General features: G+C 37.1%; 1 protein-coding gene across 1 annotated transcript; it reads left to right on the forward strand.

Annotated features, from left to right (window-relative positions):
• Positions 1 to 12,499: 12,499 nt before the first annotated feature.
• Positions 12,500 to 14,079, forward strand: LOC134677192 (zinc finger protein 239-like). The gene is made up of 2 exons (XM_063535635.1): positions 12,500 to 12,548; positions 12,958 to 14,079. Exon 2 carries the CDS (start codon positions 12,969 to 12,971, stop codon positions 14,046 to 14,048), a length of 1,080 nt encoding a protein of 359 aa, XP_063391705.1. The 5' UTR covers positions 12,500 to 12,548; positions 12,958 to 12,968; the 3' UTR covers positions 14,049 to 14,079.
• Positions 14,080 to 26,094: the final 12,015 nt, after the last annotated feature.

The following is a 26,094-nucleotide window of genomic DNA, read 5'->3' on the forward strand; positions in this document are numbered from 1 at the left end:
TACTTCGATGCGTATACTATACTTAAATAACAGAAATAACGCTTTACATACTACGAAACTTGTTAATTATGATGTATAAATATGGTTTAAGGCTGAGAAATATTGCAGTCACAAAGTAGTCGCAAATGTTTCGACTTTGTGTCGACTCTGTGTAGACACATGACACGCGCTGTCAAAAGTAATAACAAAGTTATTGGATTTGCAAAATGGCTCCTTGTGTTCATTTGTTTTCAGATATTCTCAAAGTGTAAAAATGCCGTGGTCAGAGATGGGACTTAATAGATTAACTGTTTATTCGACTAATTAATGGAATAAAAAAAGTTAATTCTCAAATTTTAATCACGATTAGTTTAGTCGACCTAACATAGATTGAAATTGAATTAATCTGAACATTAATCGAATATATTATCGATTAAATCTCGGTTGGAAGTTGACAGGGGGCCATTTATGTACGTAAAAATAATAGAAATGTCTTGCATGCAGATGGTAGCCAAACACTTTGTCATAAAAGTCGAGATGGGTGTCGATTTATAGCTTTTAGGGAGTGCCGATTTCGAAAATGATGACCATTTTGGAATCCAAAATGGCCGCCATGCAGTGTCATAAAAGTCGTCATGGATGTTGTTTTATACGTTTTAGGGGGCCCCAATTTTGAAAATGATGACCATTTTGGAGTCCAAAATGGCGGCCATGCACTATGCCATAAAAGTCGTCATGGGTGTCGTTTTATAGGTTTTAGGAGGCGCAGATTTCAAAAATGATGACCATTTTGGATTCCAAGATGGCGGCCATGCACTATGTCATAAAAGTCGTCATGGATGTCGTTTTATAGGTTTTAGGGGGCCCCGATTTAGAAAATGATGACCATTTTGAAATCCAATATGGCGGCCATGCACTATGTCATAAAAGTCGTCATGGGTGTCATTTTATAGGTTTTGGGGGGCGCAGATTTCAAAAATGATGACCATTTTGGATTCCAAGATGGCGGCCATGCACTATGTCATAAAAGTCGTCATGGATGTCGTTTTATAGGTTTTGGGGGGCGCAGATTTAGAAAATGATGACCATTTTGGAATCCAGAATGGCGGCCATGCACTATGTCATAAAAGTCGTCATGGGTGTCGTTTTATAGGTTTTGGGGGGCGCAGATTTAGAAAATGATGACCATTTTGGAATCCAGAATGGCGGCCATGCACTATGTCATAAAAGTCGTCATGGGTGTCGTTTTATAGGTTTTGGGGGGCGCAGATTTCGAAAATGATAACCATTTTCGATTCCAAAATGGCGGCCATGCACTATGTCATAAAATTCGTCATGGATGTCGTTTTATGGGTTTTAGGGGGCCCCGATTTAGAAAATGATGACCATTTTGTAATCCAGAATGGCGGCCATGCACTATGTCATAAAATTCGTCATGGATGTCGTTTTATGGGTTTTAGGGGGCCCCGATTTAGAAAATGATGACCATTTTGTAATCCAGAATGGCGGCCATGCACTATGTCATAAAAGTCGTCATGGGTGTCGTTTTATAGGTTTTGGGGGGCTCCAATTTTGAAAATGATGACCATTTTGGAATCCAAAATGGCGGCCATGCACTATGCCATAAAAGTCGTCATGGGTGTCGTTTTATAGGTTTTGGGGGGCGCAGATTTAGAAAATGATGACCATTTTGGATTCCAAAATGGTGGCCATGCACTATGTCATATAAGTCGTCATGGGTGTCGTTTTATAGGATTTAGGGGGCGCAGATTTCGAAAACGATGACCATTTTGGATTCCAAGATGGCGGCCATGCACTATGTCATAAAAGTCGTCATGGATGTCGTTTTATAGGTTTTAGGGGACGCAGATTTCGAAAATGATGGCCATTTTGGAATCCAAAATGGCGGCCATGCACTATGTCATAAAAGTCGTCATGGGTGTCGTTTTATAGGTTTTGGGGGGCGCAGATTTAGAAAATGATGACCATTTTGGATTCCAAAATGGTGGCCATGCACTATGTCATAAAAGTCGTCATGGATGTCGTTTTATAGGTTTTGGGGGGCGCAGATTTAGAAAATGATGACCATTTTGGAATCCAGAATGGCGGCCATGCACTATGTCATAAAAGTCGTCATGGGTGTCGTTTTATAGGTTTTGGGGGGCGCAGATTTAGAAAATGATGACCATTTTGGAATCCAGAATGGCGGCCATGCACTATGTCATAAAAGTCGTCATGGGTGTCGTTTTATAGGTTTTGGGGGGCGCAGATTTCGAAAATGATAACCATTTTCGATTCCAAAATGGCGGCCATGCACTATGTCATAAAATTCGTCATGGATGTCGTTTTATGGGTTTTAGGGGGCCCCGATTTAGAAAATGATGACCATTTTGTAATCCAGAATGGCGGCCATGCACTATGTCATAAAAGTCGTCATGGGTGTCGTTTTATAGGTTTTGGGGGGCGCAGATTTCGAAAATGATGACCATTTTGGAATCCAAAATGGCGGCCATGCACTATGTCATAAAAGTCGTCATGGATGTCGTTTTATAGGTTTTGGGGGGCTCCAATTTTGAAAATGATGACCATTTTGGAATCCAAAATGGCGGCCATGCACTATGCCATAAAAGTCGTCATGGGTGTCGTTTTATAGGTTTTGGGGGGCGCAGATTTAGAAAATGATGACCATTTTGGATTCCAAAATGGTGGCCATGCACTATGTCATATAAGTCGTCATGGGTGTCGTTTTATAGGATTTAGGGGGCGCAGATTTCGAAAACGATGACCATTTTGGATTCCAAGATGGCGGCCATGCACTATGTCATAAAAGTCGTCATGGGTGTCGTTTTATAGGTTTTGGGGGGCGCAGATTTAGAAAATGATGACCATTTTGGATTCCAAAATGGTGGCCATGCACTATGTCATATAAGTCGTCATGGGTGTCGTTTTATAGGTTTTAGGGGGCGCAGATTTCGAAAACGATGACCATTTTGGATTCCAAGATGGCGGCCATGCACTATGTCATAAAAGTCGTCATGGATGTCGTTTTATAGGTTTTAGGGAGCGCAGATTTCGAAAATAATAACTATTTTGGAATCCAAGATGGCGGCCATGCACTATGTTAAAAGTCGATATGGATGTCGTTTTGTTGGTCATGGTCATCATTTTCGAAATCTGCTTTTCCTAACACCTATAAATCAACATCTATGACGGCTTATATGACAAAGTGCACGGCAGACATCTTGGAATCCAAAATGGTCATCATTTTCGAATTCTGCACTCCCTAAAACCTATAAAACGATATCCATGACGACTTTTATGACAAAATACGTAGCCGCCATCTTGGAATATAAAATGATCATAGTTTTCGAATTCTGCACTCCCTAAAACCTATAAATCGACATCCGTGACGACGCAAGTTATCTTTATTTTCAGATCTAACAAATTGCTACAGAATACAAAGGACAAAAAAAGAAGCGAGGAGGTAATGAAACAAGCAAAAATACAGATGATTCCTCGACGCAATTGGATGCTTCTTAAATTGTGTCCAGATTTTTTTGTCATAAAAGTTTTTATTTTTCACATATTACTCTCACAAGTTCCGTGACATTTCGACCTTGTAATTTTTTAAGTAAATGTTTTTGTTTATCTATGAGGATCTCACTAGAATAATATAATCAAGGTATGTTTATATTTGATGATTGAAATAGTAACGCAAAAAAAAAAAAATATTTGTGTTTATATTCCTGCCGAAGACTTTTATTTTTCCTTTTCCTTCTACACAAGTTTGGTCAAGTAATAAGAATTTAGGGCTCTCAATTTTATTTTGACTTCTACAACAGTAAAGCTACGAGGCCATGTTTGGTATCGTTTTCGTATAAATGCGCAGTACCAAATTTAGTTATGGTATCACATTGACACCATTCCAAAGTAAAAACATATAAACTTACTTTCTTTTAAACTCCTCTTCACGCTTAAACTGCTGAACAGTTTTAATTTAAATTTAGTACACATATATTTTGAGTCCCGAGACAGGACATAAAAAGTTATCTCAAAAATCATCCTTTAAAGGTGTGAAATGAGGTGTAGGGGGGAATTCAGAATTGACTTCTTGAAGTTAATACTGTTTAAGTTTAGGTTTGAAGTCATGTTTTTTTTATCATTTTTAACTAAATCAAAGATGTAGACCATCCCAAATTTAATATAAATCGGTTCAGCGGTTATTGATTTCCCGTACAAATTTCCACGCCACTTTTCACACCTTCAAAAGGTTGCTTGGTTATAAGATCTATCCTATGTCCTGTTCCGGGACGCAAACTATTTCTATACCAAATTTCAACGAAATCGGTTCAGCGGTTAAGCGTCAAGAGGAGTTTAAAAAAAACCGGCCAAGTGCGAGTCGGACGAGCGTATTAAGGGTTCCGTACATTAAGTCCGACGCGCGCTTAACTGCACATTTCTAATAGGTTTTCCTGTCATCTATAGGTAAAGAACTATTTTGTGTATTCAGACGGACAGACATACAGACGCACGAGTGATCCTATAAGGATTCCGTTTTTTGCTTTTGAGGTACGGAACCCTAAAAAGATTTTTTTTAATTTTGTGGAATGGTGTCAATGTGATACCTTAAATGGATTCAGCAACCCAGATTTATACGAAAACGATACCATACACGGCCTAGCACCTTCACTGATGTAGATATATCAAGATAATATTGAGAGCCCTAAATAAACTTTCAAGAGCGGATATCTCAAAAACTATTCAACATATCGAAAAAATTGACTGAATAAACTTGTAACAAATTAAATTAACTTTCATTTTGTATAAGTGGCCATGTCGCTAAGATGCATAGTTTCCGAGATATAATCGAAAAACCGGAAAATGGGACCATCAAAGCCCCCTCTCTTCCCCCTGCTCAAGGGCTACGGCCGGGGACTTTTGATATGTTCACCTCCTAACTTGTCCAAACCAAGTTACAGAGTCAAAAATTGTGTTCCGAGCATTTCCCTTTACAACGTTTTGGAGCATTCGTTGGCTGACCTAAGTAGCTTATTGCATTTCTTTAAAAACTTTTCTGTAAAAGGTTGACGGGTGTTGGGTGTTTATATGGTTTTCATTTGCATCGCCCATGATGACTTACTAGAATTACTTACGAGCACACGAGACACTAATAGTAGTTTGACAAACCTTGGTTTTCAAGAGGTATTTTATATTGACATTTGCTGTCACAAATTTTCTGTCAGATTTAGTCGCAAACCGCACGCAAAGTGCACACAAATGTGTCGACACCTTGTTACGGAAAAGTGTACACACGGCGACGACACTTTGTTTCGAAACAATTCTAGACACATTGTGTGGACTCTGTTACGACACATCTGACATTTAGTTACCACTTTGATGATTCTGCGACTGGAATGGTTATATGGGTTACACGTCATCATTTCATAAAAGATTGACGTTTAAAATGACACTCACTGCGTGGGCTATCAAAATCACTGCAGAGTTTTCTTGGTCTAACTCTAATTAAAACACGTTGTTCACTCATAAAACGCTCGATATTAAATTTGCCGTACCTATCTACACAAAGTAATTTTCATGCACCAAGCACCAACTGTCATATTTGCCGCCAAAACAAAATGGCGGCAAAAATAAGTTGTATACCTCCAAGTTGGCCACCCTGTATAATAAAGTCTGACATTAAGTTAACCCTCTACCCGCCGAACACGTCAACTGCCGCGCGCAGCTGCAGCCCAATATCAACGCATATTCCGACAAGGTCCAGCCCAAGAGGACGCGCCACGTACAGTCATCAGCAATAGTATCTTACACAACTAGGGCCGCAAAATTATATGACGCGCTCTTATTGCGCTCCAAATAAGAACGTGTCACATATTTTTGCGGCCCTAGTTGTGTAAGATACTATTACTGATGACTGTACCTACTGTAGGCGTGGGTGTGGCGTTGGAAGGGGCAAGATTGTCTGACTTTCGGAGGGATTCACTTTTATTACTTATTATCTACTTGTATTAGTAAATTGTAAATCTCTGTAGAACAATGCGTTGTGTGTGGTTGCGGAAAGCGTGACACACGTAGGCAACGTAGGTACCTTTTTTTTACGTTGGGGAAATGCGTTTACATGTGACGTAGGTACCTAGGTAGCTAGATTTTTAAATTAGGTAGTTTAGCCCTAATAAATTTATTTATAATGCGTCATTTTAAATTGTAAATTACAGTGGAACCTGGATAATTGCAATCTCAAGGGACCGGCCAATTTTTGTCAATTAACCAGGTTTTTCATTTAAGCAGGTCGTGTCAATTAACGAGGTTCAAAAAATCGTTGTGTCAATTATAGAGGTTTTCATTAATAGAGGTTGCGTTCTGACAAATTTCTGTTATGGAGGTGCAAATAACCATTTTAAGTAGATTTACACGCTTACATTCTATATATTGCTTCCGTCTATACTTGCACTTTTACACTACATTAATTACCACTTTATTTTCTTATCATTTGGGTTTAAAAAATTCCCTTGAATTGTAGAAGAAAGTTTTATTAGAATGTAAAAAGCATACTTTGTTTTTTATTGATCAAAACTATTTCACCTACTACAGGCTGTGATAGATACCCAATAAATAAATTAAATTCTGGATGGAGATATAAATAAAATGATCATTGCTATTAAAATATTGTTTCTGCTATATACAACTACATTATTTCAATTACAGAGGCAATAAGCAAGACTCGTTTCAATAATAGAGGTAAAAATAAGAGCAAAAATAACGGATTTTTTTAGCAGTGTCAATTATAGAGGTCTTAAGTTGCGATGTGGTCAATTATAGAGGCAAAATTACGAAAAGCACTAAAATCTAAATTGCAATTATAGAGGTTCCAAAATTTCAATTATAGAGGCCTTTTAGTCTCAAGGGACCGGGACCGGACTTTTGGTTGCATTTATTAAGGTTTTCCATTTATCCAGGTGCCAATTAACCAGGTTTCACTGTATAAACTTTCTTTCATAATTAAATTAATAAATAAACCTATTTTTCTATCAATGTTTTTCATTTTATCTGTTTACCAATTAGACCTTCTAGCAGCAGTTGTAGCTCATGATAGTCATGATAAAGTGCAGTCACCAGGATTTTTGATGTAAATCTTAGGGGGGGGGGGGGGGCTGTCAATAACCGCTGAAGCAATTATATAAAATAGTTTTCATCCCAAAATTATCCTTAAGCGGGCCACAGACCATCAGTTTTAACTGCACAGTTTTAACTGTTCAGTCAAACTGTTCAGTTAAAACGTACGTGTGTAGGCAAATTTTGAACTGTGCAGTTGAACTGACGATCTAATCGAAATTTTAAAGTTTTAACTGAACAGTTTGACTGCACAGTTAAAACTGTGCAGTTAAAACTGATGGTCTGTGGCCCGCTTTAAGTGAAAAGGGGGGTGAAAGTTTGTACGGGGAAACAATAACCGCTGAACCGATTTAAATGAAATCTACGTTTACATTATATCTTTTGATTTGAAATTGTTATGCAAAGAAAATAAAGCGAGTACAAGTTGTATGTATGTTGCACATTGTTACTGTACCTAGCCAAGTAACTCGAGCACGAGCTAGCATGACAAGGAGCTTGCGCCTTTAGGGGGTCATCCATTAATTACGTCACACGAATTTCTAGGTTTTTGGACCCCTCTCCTCCAGGGCCGTCTTAAACTATGCTGGGGCCCTTGGGCACATAAGAATTTGGGGCCCTTTTAGGAGGAAACTAAAGAAAGCTAATTAAAGTAAAAAAAATTCTACTATGTTCTTCTATTTATTAGGTATAGGTAATAATGTTGGTGTCTGTCCTTCGGGGCCCCCTGAGGATGGCGGCCCTGGGCACGGGCCCCGTGTGCCCTTATGGTAACAAGTGCGAGTCGGACTCGCGCACGAAGGGTTCCGTACCACAATGCAAAAAAAAAAACATTAAAAAAAGCAAAAAAAAAAACGGTCACCCATCCAAGTACTGACCACTCCCGACGTTGCTTAACTTGTTCCAGCGGGCATTTTCGTGGCATGTCAGAATGATAGGTAAGGTTCGCAAATCAATCAATTCACTTTCGAGTATTTGTACTAAGTATTTGGTACCTAGTATTTATAATGTAACAAAAAAAGCAAATCCTTCTATTGATTAGACGGCACTCTACTAACAAATATAAGCAAAATATAAGTATGAACAACAGTCATAATGACGCATGTCAGCTATTTATTTGTTTTTTCAGTGGCCACTTCAGTGGGCTAGAGTCTGGCTAGCCAAAAATTGTTGACAGATATTTCGTTGTTGTATCACCAATTGTCTATGATATAAAAAAAAGCTAAAAGTCAGTTGTCAATTGATGTCATTCATTCAAATTGTTTGCGGTTTATAGGGGGTTTATTTTAAATAAAATTAATAATTTCTATACTGAGTGTGGTTCGGCAACTATTATTTAAGCTCGTAAATAATTACGACAGTGTGCGAAGTCGACGTGTAGCGTTGTATAACGAAAAACTGCAATGTTTACAACTCCTAACCAAACGTAAACAAATTTGGAGGTTGGTGCTCTATAAATATTTTGATACTTTAAGTACTAGTTCTAACATTTGCCTATTACTTTGATTAAGTAAGTGAATTTATTAATGCCTGAATCTCATAAATAGGACAAGTGTATAAAGAAACGGATAAACTAAAAGTTCTGAAAAATATCTATAAAATCTTAATATTTGAACGTAAACATATGTGTTTGTCGTTGACTGTACTTTAAATTGTGGTAGAAATTATGTGAGCTGACTTTGAGTGCACGTAAACGTTTATTTAACTTATTTCCTTAGGTACCTTACTTGAGCACATAATATCAAAAATATTGTCTAGTATCAAAACTATAATTCCTACTACACAAAGTGTGACCAGTCCAACATTTTTTGAATTTCCCGCCAAATCTTTAGGTAAAATTTCAGTAGCCAGACTCTATCAGTCATCACTTCAAAGAGTATTTACACATTAAAGATGAATAAATGATAACGGGTAACTAATTTAATTAACTATGTTACAAATACTAGGTACATTATAATACTCGTAAGTTAAGATTTTTTTGTAAACCTTTTGCCCTCAAACTGCCCCCTATAGTCCGACGTTTGTGACACCTTTTTTCAACGAAATCGGCAAATCGAATTAAGTATTTTATAACCGTAAACTGATTAAGAAAGAAAATTAAACGAATTCAAACGATTATCATTCCAAAAACTTGTTATCTCACTATACCTACAGCGAATAAAATAATCTAAATAAATTTTCGGTTACTGATGAAGTTAAAGTGACATCACAATGTTTGTGACTCCCCTCTCCCTCTTATCACAACATGTCACATTTTCTTGACCCTCTCCCTCCAGTCCCTCTCCCTAAACATGTGATGTAATTAATGGACGACCCCTTACTTGCTCCAGATAGGAACAGCTGCTGTGTGCAAGCGTCACCTGACCAGGGGTGCGAAACTCCTGACTTCGGTCAAACTCGGCTCCGCTCGGCTCAGTATTGCTCCGAGCAATTATTAGGGTTGGCACCACTTCACTTCCTTTTGCGTGCACGACCACAGATAACATAATCACTTGATTTTTGACAACCATAAATAGCCGAAAGGGATAGTGCCATGTATTAGAAAGAGACAGTATGATTCGACCCTGAATCGCAGTCAAACTTCGTTTTTGTAGGAAGTTTCCTTTCTGTACGGTAGTTATTATTCTGTGACCTGACTATGATTATTGGGATTTTTGGTAATTTTGAGCTGGGCACACTGAAAATGTCAAGTTGTCAACTGTCAAGTAACGATCACAATAAAAATCAATCTAGGTCGAGAACTTATATTACATTGTTGTTTATTTTCCGTTTGCTATAAGTATTTTGGCGTGTGTTATTAATATTACAATATTTCGTCTATTAATGTATAAACATGATTTACATCTATCGAATCTCAACTCAGAATAATATGTGCCAGTTTTAGCGCACGACACCATAGTGCTGGCGTTGCACCGTTGTGGTTTGTGTTGTGTGACGCCGGCGCCGGCGCCGGGGCGGCTCGGGCTCGGGCTCGGGCATGGACACGGCGCGGGTGAAGGCGGAGCCCCCGTGGGAGGCCGACACCACGCCGAGCCCCCACTCGCCTGCACCGTGCGGTGAGATAGTGTAGTAATCACTTTATTGTACACAACACGTTTACAATAATTCTACAACAATAACAATAATATGTTAACAATAAACTTAATAATCAAAAACGTTTATTCTGCCCTCCTAAGCCGAATAGCGCTATCTCATAAACAAATGATTTTGATTCTCAGTTATAGAAACTAAAGTATAAGTTAGCGATGAATTTTCTTTTGAGATAAGCCAAAAGTCTTAGCAGTACTCTTTATTATACTGTGGCATTGCGCAGGGCTGTATTGACACAGTGAAACTTATGATTAAACAATGTTAGGTAAACTTATTCTAGTTAAATAGGGTCATTGTGCTAGTTTTCGTCCGGTGTCAGTTTCCGTCCACTTGACGAAATTTGAGTATAAACCTTCATTGCTGCACACATTTGGACTTATTGCATCCTTAATATCTAAACAATTTATCTATCCACATAAAAAATATATTTCGCAAGTAGCAAATTATAAATCAAATGTGTTATTTACCAATCCGTCAAGTGGACGGAAACTGACACCGGACGGAAAACTGACGCAATTACCCTACTGTTAAAGTTGTTGCAAGATATGAAAATTGCCCGTGACACCTGCACTAGGCTATGCATGTCTCGCAAGATGACACATTTCCTAGTTTGCCAGTTTTTATTGATTACATTTAATGCTAAAGAATTCACTACTGTCAGCTAAATTAACAAAATGCATGCTACACTACAGTCTACTAAGTACTAGTAAGAGTACTAAGTATGCTACAATTTCTGTGTATACTATGACTTCAACTTTAATAAAATATAAATTAAAAGGAAAAACTTCAAGCTAATCAACTACAAGAACTAGGTAAGGAATTTGAAATACAAAAATGAACTTATCCCTAAAACAAAGTTATTTGGTTAATAAACATTTTGTCACCCATTTCCAGCAGCTATGTAGGTACTCCTGGGTCCAAGTGGGCCTGTTTTCTGAATAAACATGTTAGTAGAATGAATTCTCTAAAAAACTTTTCTACTATTTTCCCCAATGGGCTGACGGTATAGAAAAGCAACTAGAAATAGTTGTTTCATCTATAGTTCGTTTTTTTTTTGCATTAGAAATTAGGTAAACAATCTTGATGTGTCTTTTAATTGAAAAACACATTTTAAAAACAAGTTAACGGCAAATATGTAACAATTATGAATCTAATATGATCATTTATATTCTTCTGCTTTATAAGTAATAGTTTTTGAATTTTAAAAAGCGGTTTTCAATTAAAAGACATGTCAAGATCGCTTACCTTCTTGCAAGTTCTTTCTACTGCTAAAAAAAACCAACTATACTCCACTACACATTTGTTATGGTAATATGCATTAAAAACAAACCAGCACAGGTTGATGCTTGTGTTTCCGTGTGTTTGAGTTTCAGGGAAAGAATAAAAAAATATAATTACAGCATTTGCTTTTTCGAGGTAAGAGGTAGCTGGCTATCTGGTAAGCCCCAAACTAGGCTGACCCTGTATCTTGGGACTTACCAAAATGAGCTGTTGAAAGTCTCCTTCAATGAAGTAATAATATAAACTAGTTGTTCTGTAGCCATACTACACCTCGCAAACCCTATAGCCCAGTACCATAGGTGGTTTTGCACTTTTAATTTTATGGTGCATATTGAAGGTAGTAATGGGGTAAAGTCTAAAATCACTTATTTCTACTAAATTAGAGTCAATTTATACTTAACAACAATAACAGTCACAGAGACTATACTATATTTATCGGATCTGCCTTCCTCCTTCAGTTTCTTAACTTAAATAAACTAAAAAATTATAAAAATTGTACATTTTAACAATCCACTATGTTCTTTAAGAGAAATTTTCATTATAAAAAAAATAATCATATAAATATTTATATCAAAATTTGAATATGTGAATCTGCCCTATTTATCTAACAACTAGGTTTAGTAATTTTTTGAAGGGATTAGCCAAAGCATCATCTAGGTACTATTCGTTGTCGGAATTAGTAAAGATTTCTCTAAATGTTTTCCGTCACTACAGTGTGTACTTTACAAAGTAACTGGTAAATGTCAAATTATATTTAGTACCGCCATGAACGCCATGATGCCATACTGACATGGGCCCGAGGGGGCGGGACATTTCTGGACAAATTACAACACATTAGTATCTATTTCTCTAGCTAGACTGTTATTGCTCACTCCTCTCTTTTCTTTGTCGTACATAGCAGTTAAATTATAAGAAATTGATATGTTTGTTGTCAGGAACCATCAAGGTGGAACTGGAGATCAAGGAGGAGGTGGAGGTGGTGGTGGACGGGGTGGGGGCGGGGGAGGGAGGGAGCGAGACACCACGCCGGTGCGAGAGCGAGAATACGCTAGAGACGGAAGAACTAGAAGGTACCACACATTATTTTGTAGTACATATTGTATAAATGGAGCCTTGGTTTGAATAACGACTTTACTTTTTTTTTATCAAAGGTAAAATAGTTTAATAGTTCGAACTCGCGACTAATCTATGCGAGAATAAAATAAAATTGCCTTATATATTATAACCGGCGAAAAAAGACCTTACAACAATGCTTGCGTTATAAAGTAGTTTACTGCCTTCTACATTATTTAATAGTAGTATACCATCTGGACTTGAATATTATGACTAACAATAATGATGACTGCAAAACTGAAAATTAGGTATATTGTTTAATATTATGACTATTATAATAAATAAATTATTTATTTATGATTGATAAATATTTTGATGGAAAACGTTGTCTGAAAAAATCGTAATCGTATAATTTTTTTGTTACAGATAATTTAGTTATGGGTCACGAGCAACAGGGCTCTGCGGCAGCGGCGCCCGACTCCGGCCCGCGAGCCCGCGCCGCCGGCGCCGGCGGGAGGGGGCGGCACCCATGCACCGCCTGCACCAAGACGTTCACGCTGGCGAGCTCGCTCCGGACACACATGAGGACTCACACCGGCGAGAGACCGTACGAGTGCACACTCTGCCACAAACGCTTCAGGCAGTGGAGCCACCTGAAGAGGCACGAGCGGCTTCATACCGGCTCGAGACCTTACGCCTGCGATGTATGCAAAAAAGAATTCGTAGAATTAGACAATCTGAAGAAACACGAACGAGTGCACACGAAAGAGAAACCGTACACGTGCGAAATATGTCACAAGGAGTTTGCGCAAATGAACACGCTGAAGAACCACGAGAGGATCCACACGGGAGAGAAGCCATACCACTGCCAAGTATGTAAGAAAGAGTTCACAGAATCGAGCAGTTTAAGGAGGCACGAACGAGTTCACACCGGTGCTAAACCGTATTCTTGCAGATTGTGCAACAAGGAGTTTGCACAGTTAAATACTTTAAGAAATCACGAAATGACTCACACGGGAGAAAGACCGTACGTCTGCGAAGTATGTAAAAAAGATTTCACAAAATTTAGCAGTTTTAAGAGACACGAGAGAGTACACACGGGGGCTAAACCATACAAGTGCGAGACATGCAAAAAAGAGTTTTCAGAACTGAGCAGCCTCAGGAGACACAAAAGAATACACACCGGAGAAAAAGAGTACTCCTGTAGATTATGCAAAAAGGAGTTCACAGAAAACGGCAGTTTAAAAAAGCATCAAAGAATTCATATACGTGAAGAACAAAATATGGGAAAGAATGTGATTAAAAAAGAAAGACCATATACGTGCGAGACATGCAATAATGGGTTTACACAATTGAGCAGTCTGAAGCGACACGAGAGAGTGCACACCGGGGAGAAGGCTTACTCCTGTAGACTGTGTAAAAAGGATTTCACAGAATTTGGCAGTCTCAAAAGACACCAGAAAATACACATACGCGAACAACAAAATGTGCGAAATGAAACTGTAACAACAAAATAAGTTAAATGTAAGAGAGGTTCTCATCTTCGTAGTCATCACGCGGTTGCAGGCGATTAAAAGATAAGAGACAGGCATACGTGTTATCTATATATAGCGTTGTAAACAAACTTTGTGATTATTTATTTTAAATGTACAAAACATTATATAATTATACAATTTACCCTATTTTATGAACTTTTATCGCATGTTTAACACACTTTTAGTTGTTAGCACTAATATAGTGTAATGAGCTTGTTTTTTAAGTGAACCAGTGCCATGCGGGATGCGGGGGTCCGGGGGGGGGGGGGGGTATCACGGTGCCGAGCAATAGAATTACTAAACAACTTCAAGCTACAGTCCAAAACGCAGACATATTCGCAGACAAGTGGCCGTCCCTACAACGTAGTATCAGGATTTTTTAAAATTCTACCTATTAACATAGGTTAAGATCAGATTTTTTTTAAATCTTCAAGTAACTTAATAATATATAATATGTATGTTTAATTCTAGAGATCGTTCGAAAAGGGTCATTCCATGTGATTTCAACAAATTTGAATTAAAAAGTGTGCCGCATGATTTTTGATTTGCATAAAAAAAATTGAGGATATATTTCATGGTGGCAGAAGTGCTGAACCACCACCAGTTTTTTTTTTATCTTTTAATTTCCAAGTTTTGCCCATTCGAAGTTAGCAGTGGGGTCAAATTCTTGCTTGTACAAAATCAGACCTAACTTTTTTTCTATAAAAGGTAACGAAATAATTATTACTTTTTTTGATTAGGTATGAAATGTGGATATTATACTGTATGACAAAATTTATCTGAATTAACTACAAAAGAAATGGTGACCACCCGAAGTGTACACCTAATTGGTCAATTATTGCAATTTTAAAATGGTTCTTGTGCCAACCCTGGTGCATATCAAATATTACTTTTTTCTGAAATATAATGTACTTGCCGTGTTCATCTTGTAAAATAAATATAATTGTGTTAGATCAATTACTTCTAATAGAAAAATGTAAGTGAAAATTGAGAAATTCGAAAATTGCTCGTGTTTGACTCTAAAAAAATCCATGTGGAAGAGAAAATAAAAATTTGATTGTAGTCAGAAAATATAGCTGATATCTTCGTTAATTAGATTTAGGAAAAAAAGTTTTGTTATTTTGCCTATTTTTTGAAATATGATTTTTTTAACATGCTACTGTTTACAACTATCGATACAAAATGTTTTATGTTATAAATTAATAAAAATGGGACGGTAATTGGTCATACGGATATTATTTACGTTTTTTATGTTCAAATGTTTTTTTTGACAATCATGGCAATAATTTCATTTGTAAATTTAACGAGGGTAGAAATTCGACAATGCACTGTTACCTGACAAGGATTGTGAATCACTTGCGAATGTTTCTTAATTTAGCCGTGTAGAAAATAACCGACGCCTCCTGACTTGTTAACAAGCTTTATTTGCATGTTACATGGCTAAATTACGAACATAAGTAAACGGACCAATAATCCTTATCGAAGTTCTATAGGAAATCGTATTTATCTAGGGGATAATGAAGTGGTGCAAACTCTTTGTAGTAAGTGCTTGTGTTATTAATAGTTGACTGTTCAAATTCATGGGATCAAGTTCTTTTTCGTCTCAAAATCAGATGTCGAAGAAGCTGAGGTATATCTATCAGAGCGATTTAAAAATATAAGGACCATAAAAAATACACGTTCATATCATAGCTTCGTTCCCATTTCTCAAAATGAATTAAAAGTGCGACGTTGTTCAACTTCAGAAAATTTTGAAGTATTGCAAATGATTTTTTTTTATTGTATAAATATATAAAGTAAATTTCAATCGCCTAGATTTTATTTATATTTTTCCATCGAATTCATTCATATTTATAAGTTTAAGGTCATATGTATTTTAATCTGCATAAATACAACAAGAGCGAAAATGTATGAGACGAGCAGTTTAAAAAATCATATTTCAAAAAATAGGCAAAATAACAATACTTTTTTTTCTAAATCTAATTAACGAAGATATCAGCTATATTTGCTGACTAAAATCAAATTTTTATTTTCTCTTCCACATGGATTTTTTTAGAGTCAAACACGAGCATTTTTCGAATTTCTCAATTTTCACTTATATTTTTCTATTAGAAGTAATTGATCTAACACAATTATATTAATTTTACAAGATGAACACGGCAAGTACTTTATATTTCAGAAAAAAGTAATATTTGATATGCACCAGGGTTGGCACAAGAACCAATTTAAAATTGCAATAATTGACCAATTAGGTATACACTTCGGGTGGTCACCATTTTTTTTGTAGTTAATTCAGATAAATTTTGTCATACAGTATAATATCCACATTTCTTACCTAATCAAAAAAAGTAATAATTATTTCGTTACCTTTTATAGAAAAAAATTTAGGTCTGATTTTGTACAAGCAGGAATTTAACCCCACTGTTAACTTCTGATGGGCAAAACTTGGAAATTAAAAGAAAAAAAAAAAACTGGTGGTGGTTCAGCACTTCTGCCACCATGAAGTATATCCTCAATTTTTTTTATTCAAATCAAAAATCATACGGCACACTCGATTTGTTGAAATCACCTGGAATGACCCAAAAGTACACAGTATGTGTAATACGAGTACAAGTGTACTAATTTTATGATACTGACTACATGTGTACTAACAGTATCAGGCCCACTTGCACCATTCTACTAACCCGAGGTTAACGGGTTAAACCCGGAGTTACCATGGTTACCAGTACAATTTGACACTAAGGTAACGGTTTAACCGCTTAACCCCGGGTTATTGGGATGGTGCAAGTGACCCTAAGTGTCTTGGCTGTAGCTGTCACTTATACTTAGTGTTGCCTGAATAAAGTGGTTCCCTTACATATACATGGTACATATGTTAAATCATTTATTTACATACAATATATATACATATTATTACATATTAATACAATTTAAGAACAAATTAAATTGTATTATTATGATACGAGTTTTTTTAAGTAGTCACACCACTAAATATATATTTCAGTTTATAATATACACCTGTTTCCGGTTCCGGGGCTCTAGTGCACCGGGGGCTCTTGGGTCTTCTATTATAAATAATAAATAATAAATAAATATTATAGGACATTTTTTACACAAATTGACTAAGCCCCACGGTAAGCTCAAGAAGGCTTGTGTTGTGGGTACTCAGACAACGATATATATAATATATAAATACTTAAATACATAGAAAACAACCATGACTCGGGAACAAATATCTGTATCATCATACAAATAAATGCCCTTACCAGGATTCGAACCCGGGACCATCGGCTTCATAGGCAGGGTCACTACCCACTAGGCCAGAGTGGTCGTCAAAATCGTTCGTTCTATTAGGTATAATGATCACTTACAAAGTCATGCTCGCTGCTCGCGCCTATTCATGGTTTAAATAGTGTATGTCACATTGCATATAAACAAGTTGACACAAAACAGAAACAAAAAAATATATAAGTATGTAAATATAAAGAGGAGTATCCCTAAACGCCATCCCACAGTCCCACACTAGCGTCTTTTGAGCGTCGGCGCGTCTAGTCAGTGCTGTGGGAGTCGTTGCACAGCTGCGCCAGCGGGGCGACACTCCTCCTTTCGGACATTCTCGGCTCCGTTCGGCTCAGCATTGCTCCGAGCAATTATTAGGGTTCGCACAACTTCACTTCCTTAATTTGCGTGTACGACCACAGATACTCGTAAGATAATGACTTGAATTTTGACAACTCTAAATAGCCAATCCTAAACAATTCTGGTCTTTTATAAAATCTCGATCTATAAATCTTTTGGCATTCCTAGTAGTGTACATACGCTATGGTGATATTGCTGGGAACTCAGGAGTTGACATTTGCAATGCGTTTTCCAGTTTTTTGGATCCTGGATCGCATAACTCATCGAGTAGTGGTATTTTTCATGAATGTGCTGATTCTATTGGTGATATAGCTAGCGCTAGCATTTCGGTTGATAATGATTTGGTGACTAAACTCTTGCTGAGCCTCGATCCAAGTAAGATAGCGGGTCCCGATCAAGTGCCAGCCTTATATTATATTAACTGTGCTAAAATTTTGACTAAACCTGTTTCGTTATTGTTCCGCCGTTCGTTTGCTGAATGTACCGTTCCCGCGATCTGGAAATCGGCTTTTATTACTCCTGTTTTAAAGAAAGGTCTTAAAACGGATGTGACTAATTATAGGCCCATTTCCAAATTATGTATTTTAGCTAAATTATTAGAAAAAATAGTCCACATGCAGATTTCATCTATACTCAAAAATTCCATACATAACACTCAACACGGTTTTGTTCAACGTAGGTCAACTGTGTCTAATCTTGGTTTACTTAATGACTTTGTCTCAGAGGCAATGGACAATGGCCATCAAGTGGATGTAATCTATACTGATTATAGTAAAGCTTTTGATCGAATTGATCATGACATTCTGATATCTAAGCTTTACTCAATTGGTATAAGGGGTGATCTTTTAAGATGGTTCGAATCATATATAAAAAATCGATGCCAGTCGGTAGTGATCAATAATTATATGTCAAGCTGGGTTTCTATACTAGCCGGAGTGCCTATCTTATTAGGTCCACTTCTATTTAATATATTTGTGAATGATATTAGCACCTGTTTCCAGTTTTCTAAATTACTAAGTTTTGCTGATGATATGAAAATTTTTGCTAAAATTGATACGCAAGCCGATGCAAATGCGTTGCAGTCTGATCTAAACCGGCTAGATAGCTATTGTATAAAAAACAAGCTAGATTTAAACCCCTCCAAATGTTTCACTGTAACTTTTGCTCGTAAACGACATATAATTCCTGCTCGATACCCTGGCACCGTCCCATGTTCCAAGCACCAAGGATTCTGCTGGCGCTGCGGCTTCCTCAGCCGAAAGCCTCAAGCGCCGCAAATATGCCGCTCTGGGAAGCAGCTACATATTTGCGGCGTTTGGTGTCGAAACTTTGGGGCCGTGGGGGCCAAGTGCGCGTCGACTGTAAAAAGACTTGTCGGCGCGCTTAATAGAGGCTTCTGGTGACCAGAGGGCTGGCCACTATTTCGCCCAGCGTATTAAGGATGACTCACGCTAGACCGGGCCGTGGCCGGGCCGGAGCTTCCGGAGCGTCGTTTTCTATGGAGAGCATCACGTGATCACCGGGGCTCGGGCGTGGCACGGTGCGGGCCCGGCCCGGTCATAGCCCTGACGTCCCGGAGCCTCCTGACAACCTATTTTTCTCTTCGGGTGGTATTCTACTTGTTTAAGATCTTTGTCCAATATGCATTGCGTCTCACTCTCTCATTAAGCTAAATGTGAGACGCAAATACACATTGGACCAAGATTGGACAGATGGAATACCACCCCTGTGTCGGAATATATTTGCCAAAATAAGAAGGTTGTCTGTCTGTCTGTAATCAAATCTTGCAAGTTAAATTTGATCCACTTCCCGGTTTCCGATTGTAAGTCGGGTGACTATGCAATATTATGGTGTCATCGAGCTGATCTGATGATGGAGACCGGAGGTGTCCATAGGAACTCTGTGATAAAACAACGAAACCTAATTGTGTTTGGGGTTTTTAGAATTGTCTCGATGAGTATTAGTTGCCTGTGGAAAAAAGTACAGCCGACGATAAAAGCTTGTACCAAAAATGAAATTTTTGCCAAAAACTTATTATTACATATCAAACAGCAAATAATAAAAATTTATTGAATAGGTATTCATGATCTCCTTAGATGTGGCCGCTATAGTCTTGATTTGCCGAGTGATCATCGCTTTCCGGTTGCAACTTGGTGCCATCGAGGAATGTCCATGGTACATACATAAAAAAAAATCGTTTATAATACAATTAATTGTATCGCAATACCTATTTTGATTCTACGATCGCGAGCATATATTATAATATATACACTCTTTGGTACTTTGTTTTATAAGTTAGGTGTACCTAGTGATTATACTCGCTGTGGCCAAGGCTTAGCCCGTGTGGAATTTGGGCAGTTTCTCTTCCTTCCTCTCTATAAGTAATATTTTTATTAATAAAAAATAATCAAAACATATACCATCAAAATTATTTACCATACTTCATGTCATAACAATAAAATTATAATACAGTCGCCATCAGATATATAAGGTCTTTTTGATTGTATCTTTTGTTGCGGTACATCTTGTATTGTATTTTTGATATGTTTATATGACTGTTTGGTTTTCTCAATAAATTAAAAAATCAAATAAAATTAAAGGGTATCGACAGACAGACGGCCGGACGGGCAGACGGACAGACGGACGGACGGACAGACGGACAGACGGACGGACGGACGGACGGACAGACGGGCAGACGGGCAGACAGATGGACGGAAGTGATCCTTTAAGGGTTCCGTGTTTTCCTTTTGAGATACGGAACCCTAAAAAATAACTTTTGCTTATCATAGCGCTCTTTCTTTGGACATACGTATGTGTACAGTAATATTAAATTTATTTTACTCGTCTTCTTATTTCTCACGTATGCAAGTAGTACGTACCTACTTGAAAAAAAAAACGTGAAAGACATCACTGTTAAGGTTACTAGGTATTACTTCTAGAACCAAAAAATATACTTACAGACAAACCTACGTACATACAATATACTTACAAATATTTTAAAAACAATCCTCCTACTTCAATATCATGGGTGCAAGCCTGCATGGGTCCCATATGTTATAGACATTTCATCCTTTACAAAAAACTTATCATCTAGCCTAGCCTATTGGTAGTATTTTCTCGAGCTTTACGCAGTTAATTCAGGAAGTTGTCATACCTACAAGACAAAAGCATTTCGAAAGCCACATAATCGTGGAACACCTCATCTATGTGTAGTTAATGCAAATGCTGTATTTGTCAAAAAAAATAAAATCTCTTCACACGACCAGGGTTTCACCCTTAAAACACAGAAATAATTTGGGTTCGTATGTTTTGGCGCAAGATAGGGAAAGCTGGAAGATACTCCACCGACAAGAGAATAACTCTTAAGTTAATGATGATGATGATGATGTTTTGGATAGCTAATGAAATCCTAAAATACAGACAGACAAACACCCTGGAGAAGAGAACAGCATCAATGCATACTAATATATAGGTATTACAAAGGCGAAAGCGGGTTCCTATGCAGATTCAAACGGCACTTCACCATAATCATACCTATTTTTGCCAATACCTTGACGCGCGGGGTAACACGATACATTACCTGCATTCAACGTGTTCTTGCATATTCAAATACATTTAGTATCTTTCTACAAATTTAATATCACTATTTTTTCTTTTGACATGTTTATTATACTATTCGAAAAACATGACAGCGTCAAATATTTAAAAGTCGTAATGTAAAAAGGCATAAGAAAAGAGTCCAAACATATTATTTAAGAGTCGGACCAAAGAAGGACTTTTTTTAATATTAGATCTAAGCATTAGAATCTTAGTACTTATAGGCTAAGCCTAAAGTGCCATTGCAATGCAAGCTAATGAATAAATATAAACTAGCAACCCATATTTAAAATCAATTATATTGTTATCTTCTTCTGCACGACTTACAAAATATACCTAATTTCCAAATCGTTATCTTATACTTTTTGAGTAAAATAGCTGTGACATATGGACAGACAGACAGACAGAGACAGACAGACAGGCAGACAGACGGACGGACATGACGAAACTGTAAGGGTTCCGTTTTTGCCATCTTGGCTTCTTTTTCACCAGAGGAAAGTAAGTAAGTAAATAGTTTATTTTTTGTAACCGACACAATTCTATCTTAGTGTAACGAGCTTAATAGTTTTTATTTACTTACTTATTTTATTGAGAGCGCACCACCGACATTCTTAGTGGTGGTACTGTATTCGATGTGGCCGAAAACAGCTTGTAGATAATTATCTTATACCGATACTTTTTAAATTTTTGTTACTTCGTCGCAGCCATTGGAAATTTCTCCTCTTTTAAACTCGTTTTTCATGCATGGGTTCCTGAAATTGATCATATCTGAACTGAACACATGAACACTGAAGAACGTGGCATTGATGGGAGAAAATAATGTCAAAACCAGATAAGCTGAAAAATCTACATTTGTAGAATGTAACTAAATGCATTGGGTACCACTACAGTTTGCTGACGACTACCTAAATATTCCATAATATCAATATCCAGTGAGGAAAACGGGAACTATGTTTGTATGGAGAACCGGTCATTCCCTTTCCTCTTAATAGCTTAATATACTTCGGCACATGATTATACATATTTATTAATAGGTACATGCACTGTATTTCCATATCTTACCTTAAGCAGAGAGCCAGACGGTGAATGCTGGATATTGGTTTCTGAAATCTTGTTTTTGTTTTACCAAACGTTGTTTAATTCTGCCGTGTGGACGGCTTCGAAAGAATCTTGAGTCATATGTAAATAAAGCTCTTTACATCATGTTGTATGTATCTATTCTTATTTTTCCGAACGTGTCGACGTGGATGTACGCCCTAGAGTATGCAGTAGCCTCTTAATCAGTCATTAAGGCAGCTAGGGCCAATATTTTGATTATATTATTTCCTTCCATATCCGCTTGCTTCCGATCGAACCATTGTTTTCAATCTGATTGACATTTATTATGACATTTGTCATGAACAGTCAGCTCGGACGTCCCGGTCGGCTCGGATAGGGCTGGGTATAGGACTCGAATCCTTTGAATCCTCTGCTTGAAGACTACTCAATTTTCTGACTCTTATAATTAAGTTTAAACTCGAGTTCTTTTCAACTAGATAGAGACCAAAGTCTCTTGTAGAGACTTGAGTACTTTTCAGAGAACTCTCGTTTTGTTACAAAAAAAAAATCGAAATGCATTGTCTTTATGTATAATTTGTAGATTAGATACGTACATAGATCATAAAATAACGCTTAATTTCGTTACTGTTATATAGGAAAAACCTATAAATTTTTTCACGGAGTCTTTATTTGGAGGCTCGAGTCCTTTTGAGTTGCTCTTAAAAATGACTACAAAGGACAGAAGTCGGGAGAAGTTTTTTAAGCGCAGAGTCTTGTAAAAACGAGCTGTGCCTACATCAAAATCAGACTCGAAGGACTCGAGTTCCTACATGTAAACGGGCATTTCTCAGGAGGGCCGTTTTTACGTGTCCGGGGCAGTAATTGATTGAATTTACTGTTCAATAAATCTGAATTAATTTAGGCATGATCTTCAGCTTATATTCTGTCTGGGACACTATCAAATTATTTATTTATTATTTATATCATACAAGAAAAAGAAATTCAAATGCCAAAAATGATGTTCGGTGGGCGTGTCCCGCACCCAGATTTTATGAAACAAAAAATTATTACTCAAGATGGGGCATTAGATCGGAGTTATTATGGGTATTCACGCATAGGGTATTAGTTAGCTTATCATATTCTTTATATCACAATAATGTGTTTGCTCAACACATTGAATAAAACCAAATTTACGATGTGTCCCGGGCTAGTGACTGATATCGGTGTAATTTGCAAAACATGTCAGTACTCCTTCAAAGTTGTAGACCAGGAACTCAGTGTCTCAAACATAGTATGCTTTAGTTGTGCCTTAACCGTTGAATAAAGTAGAAGTACAGTCACAGTACAATAAAGTGATTTTTTAAACGTTTCTCCGTCCTTCGCTGGGTTTGGTCCTATGTTTTTTTGAGATCAGTGGTGCAATTTACTCCGAAAGTTTTAGTGCAATTATCGTTATGTAAGTGATTAAGAAGTCATCGAAAGTACGTAAATCCACCATTATTACATCTCTTCTGTATCGTTCATGCTATTTCTGTAATTGCTAAAAAGCGATTAATTTTGATATCGCTGGTGTTGATTTCCCTGGTTTCGGTGGATTTTTTGACCACCGATATCAAAAAAGTGATCACTGAATTCAAATCCTGCTTTGTAAACTAGTTTGTTGTACTAATTTATCATGTCTAAAAAGTGAAAGATACGTTGTACAAACGTAAAATTATGTTTGTAAGTAAATTATGTCATAGTAGGTACACAAAATCACTAGTTCACTATGAGTATTTTTTTAAACCAGACGTATAGACCCAATGTTTCTTTCTCTGTCTTGATATTCTTTTCCAACCAATTAAGTAAATTATGTTCGTTGTCCTCTGTATCACCGGAGGCCCTACACCTTGATACCTTTAAACATGTCAGCCATGTTAAATAAATGTAGTCAATTAGATCCCACTTCTTTTAAAATAACTTGTGTATGTAAGTACTATGCAAGGTGAACCCAAGGGACAGGATGTACAGAACAAGGGATTAAAAATAAAATAGCATTCTAATGTCGAGATCGCTTCAAAGGCACTGAGCGTACCTACCTACTGATCGATATTTCTAAAGGATAGCCATAGACACAAATTGAACACAGCAAATGTTGTAACAATCCTCAATGTCTTATGTCTTTATCAACAACTTTGTTACAATTTAGCTCAAGTGTTTGAGGGTGCTGGAGATCATAATTAATTGGTAATTGGATCTTCAAGCATTACTCGACTACTTCAAATATTATAGTTTTAAATTGACGGAGTTCACGCTTTTAAACTCTTTTATTAAAAAAATACTTGCTTTCCGTATTGTATCACATTGCTTTATAAGTACATTAAATATTTAATGAGCATTGAACACCACTCAAGAGTGTATTGTTTATCGGGTGCAGGTAACATAAGTTTTTTTTAGATGCGTGTGCGGTCGGATTGCGTGAAACAAACATCTTCTCCTTCATGGATATAATAATGCAATGAATACATGATTATAATGTGCGAATTTGTGGTCGACAATGTCGACATGTCTGAAACTCGTTTCAGGACCACACATCACCCTATTATATGAGACCAGTCATATAGTGTGGGATATCTTCTAGAGATGTTGATTTACAAGCCGTAATTTGGTTATTTTTTAAATCTTGAGTCTATATTATTATCTATTAAATTTATGTAAGCTTTCGAGATCATTAGCCTTGTTACATCGCTTATCAACAAATAGGATTGAAAAATATGATTAAAATAATTATATAATTGAGATATAAAACCTAAATGTGATTTTGGTGTAAGAATTATTGAATTCGGTGACGCAAATTGATTTCAGTGCCTGCACATGATTTCGGTGTTTTTTAAATCTCAAATATCTTGAAAACTATAAGGTTCTAATGGAGGCCTCCACTACCAATATTTTTTATATTAAGGGTAGATTTTAGGAAATAAGCTCGCATATTATATAAGTTAAAAAAGAAATTTGGCACCGAAGTCAGGCACCGAATGTCATCTCTGAGAATCGCCCAAACACTAGAGGCTCGGACATTGCTCGGACAGCACTAGTGTTAATGTAATAAACGGGTGGCCTTACGCCCCGGCCCCGGAACGGCCCGGTCACGGTGGCGCTCCTGACAGCTCCTGCGTCGGCTCGCTCCGGCCCGCCCCGGTCCGGGCACGGCCCGGTCTAGCGTGAGTCATCCTTTAGCATCGCTATACAGCGGGGAAATACGGCCAGCCTTCTGGGCACCTTGCCCGTTGACGGCGATCTGGGGCAAATTTTTTACCTATAGTTTTTGTAAGTTTTGTTATGTTTGTTAATTTATTTCTTTGTTTCTATCAATAAAGAACCCAATTAGTCTAATTCCTGCTTCATATTTATTAAAAGGTAACATACTACAGCAAGTAGAGAGCATGAGAGATTTAGGTGTTATTCATGACTCCAAAGCTTATTTTAAATGACCATATTGATAGTATAGTGTCTAAAGCAGCTAAGTCACTTGGGTTTATAATGCGTAGTTCAGCTTGTTTTACTCGTCCTAAGACCCTTAAAATCCTGTATTGTGCTTATGTGAGGAGCAAGCTCGAATATGCATCTCAGATTTGGAATCCGCAATATCAAATCTATGTTGATAGGATTGCATGAGCGATTACAAACTAAATTCATAAAACTTATCTGCTTTAAAATGCATGTAAATTATAGTTTTGCCAATTATTTTAGGCTATGTAAGAAACATCACTTAATT

The sequence above is a fragment of the Cydia fagiglandana genome, chromosome 25 (genome assembly GCF_963556715.1).
Source record: "Cydia fagiglandana chromosome 25, ilCydFagi1.1, whole genome shotgun sequence".
NCBI classification, from domain to species: Eukaryota; Metazoa; Arthropoda; class Insecta; order Lepidoptera; family Tortricidae; genus Cydia; species Cydia fagiglandana.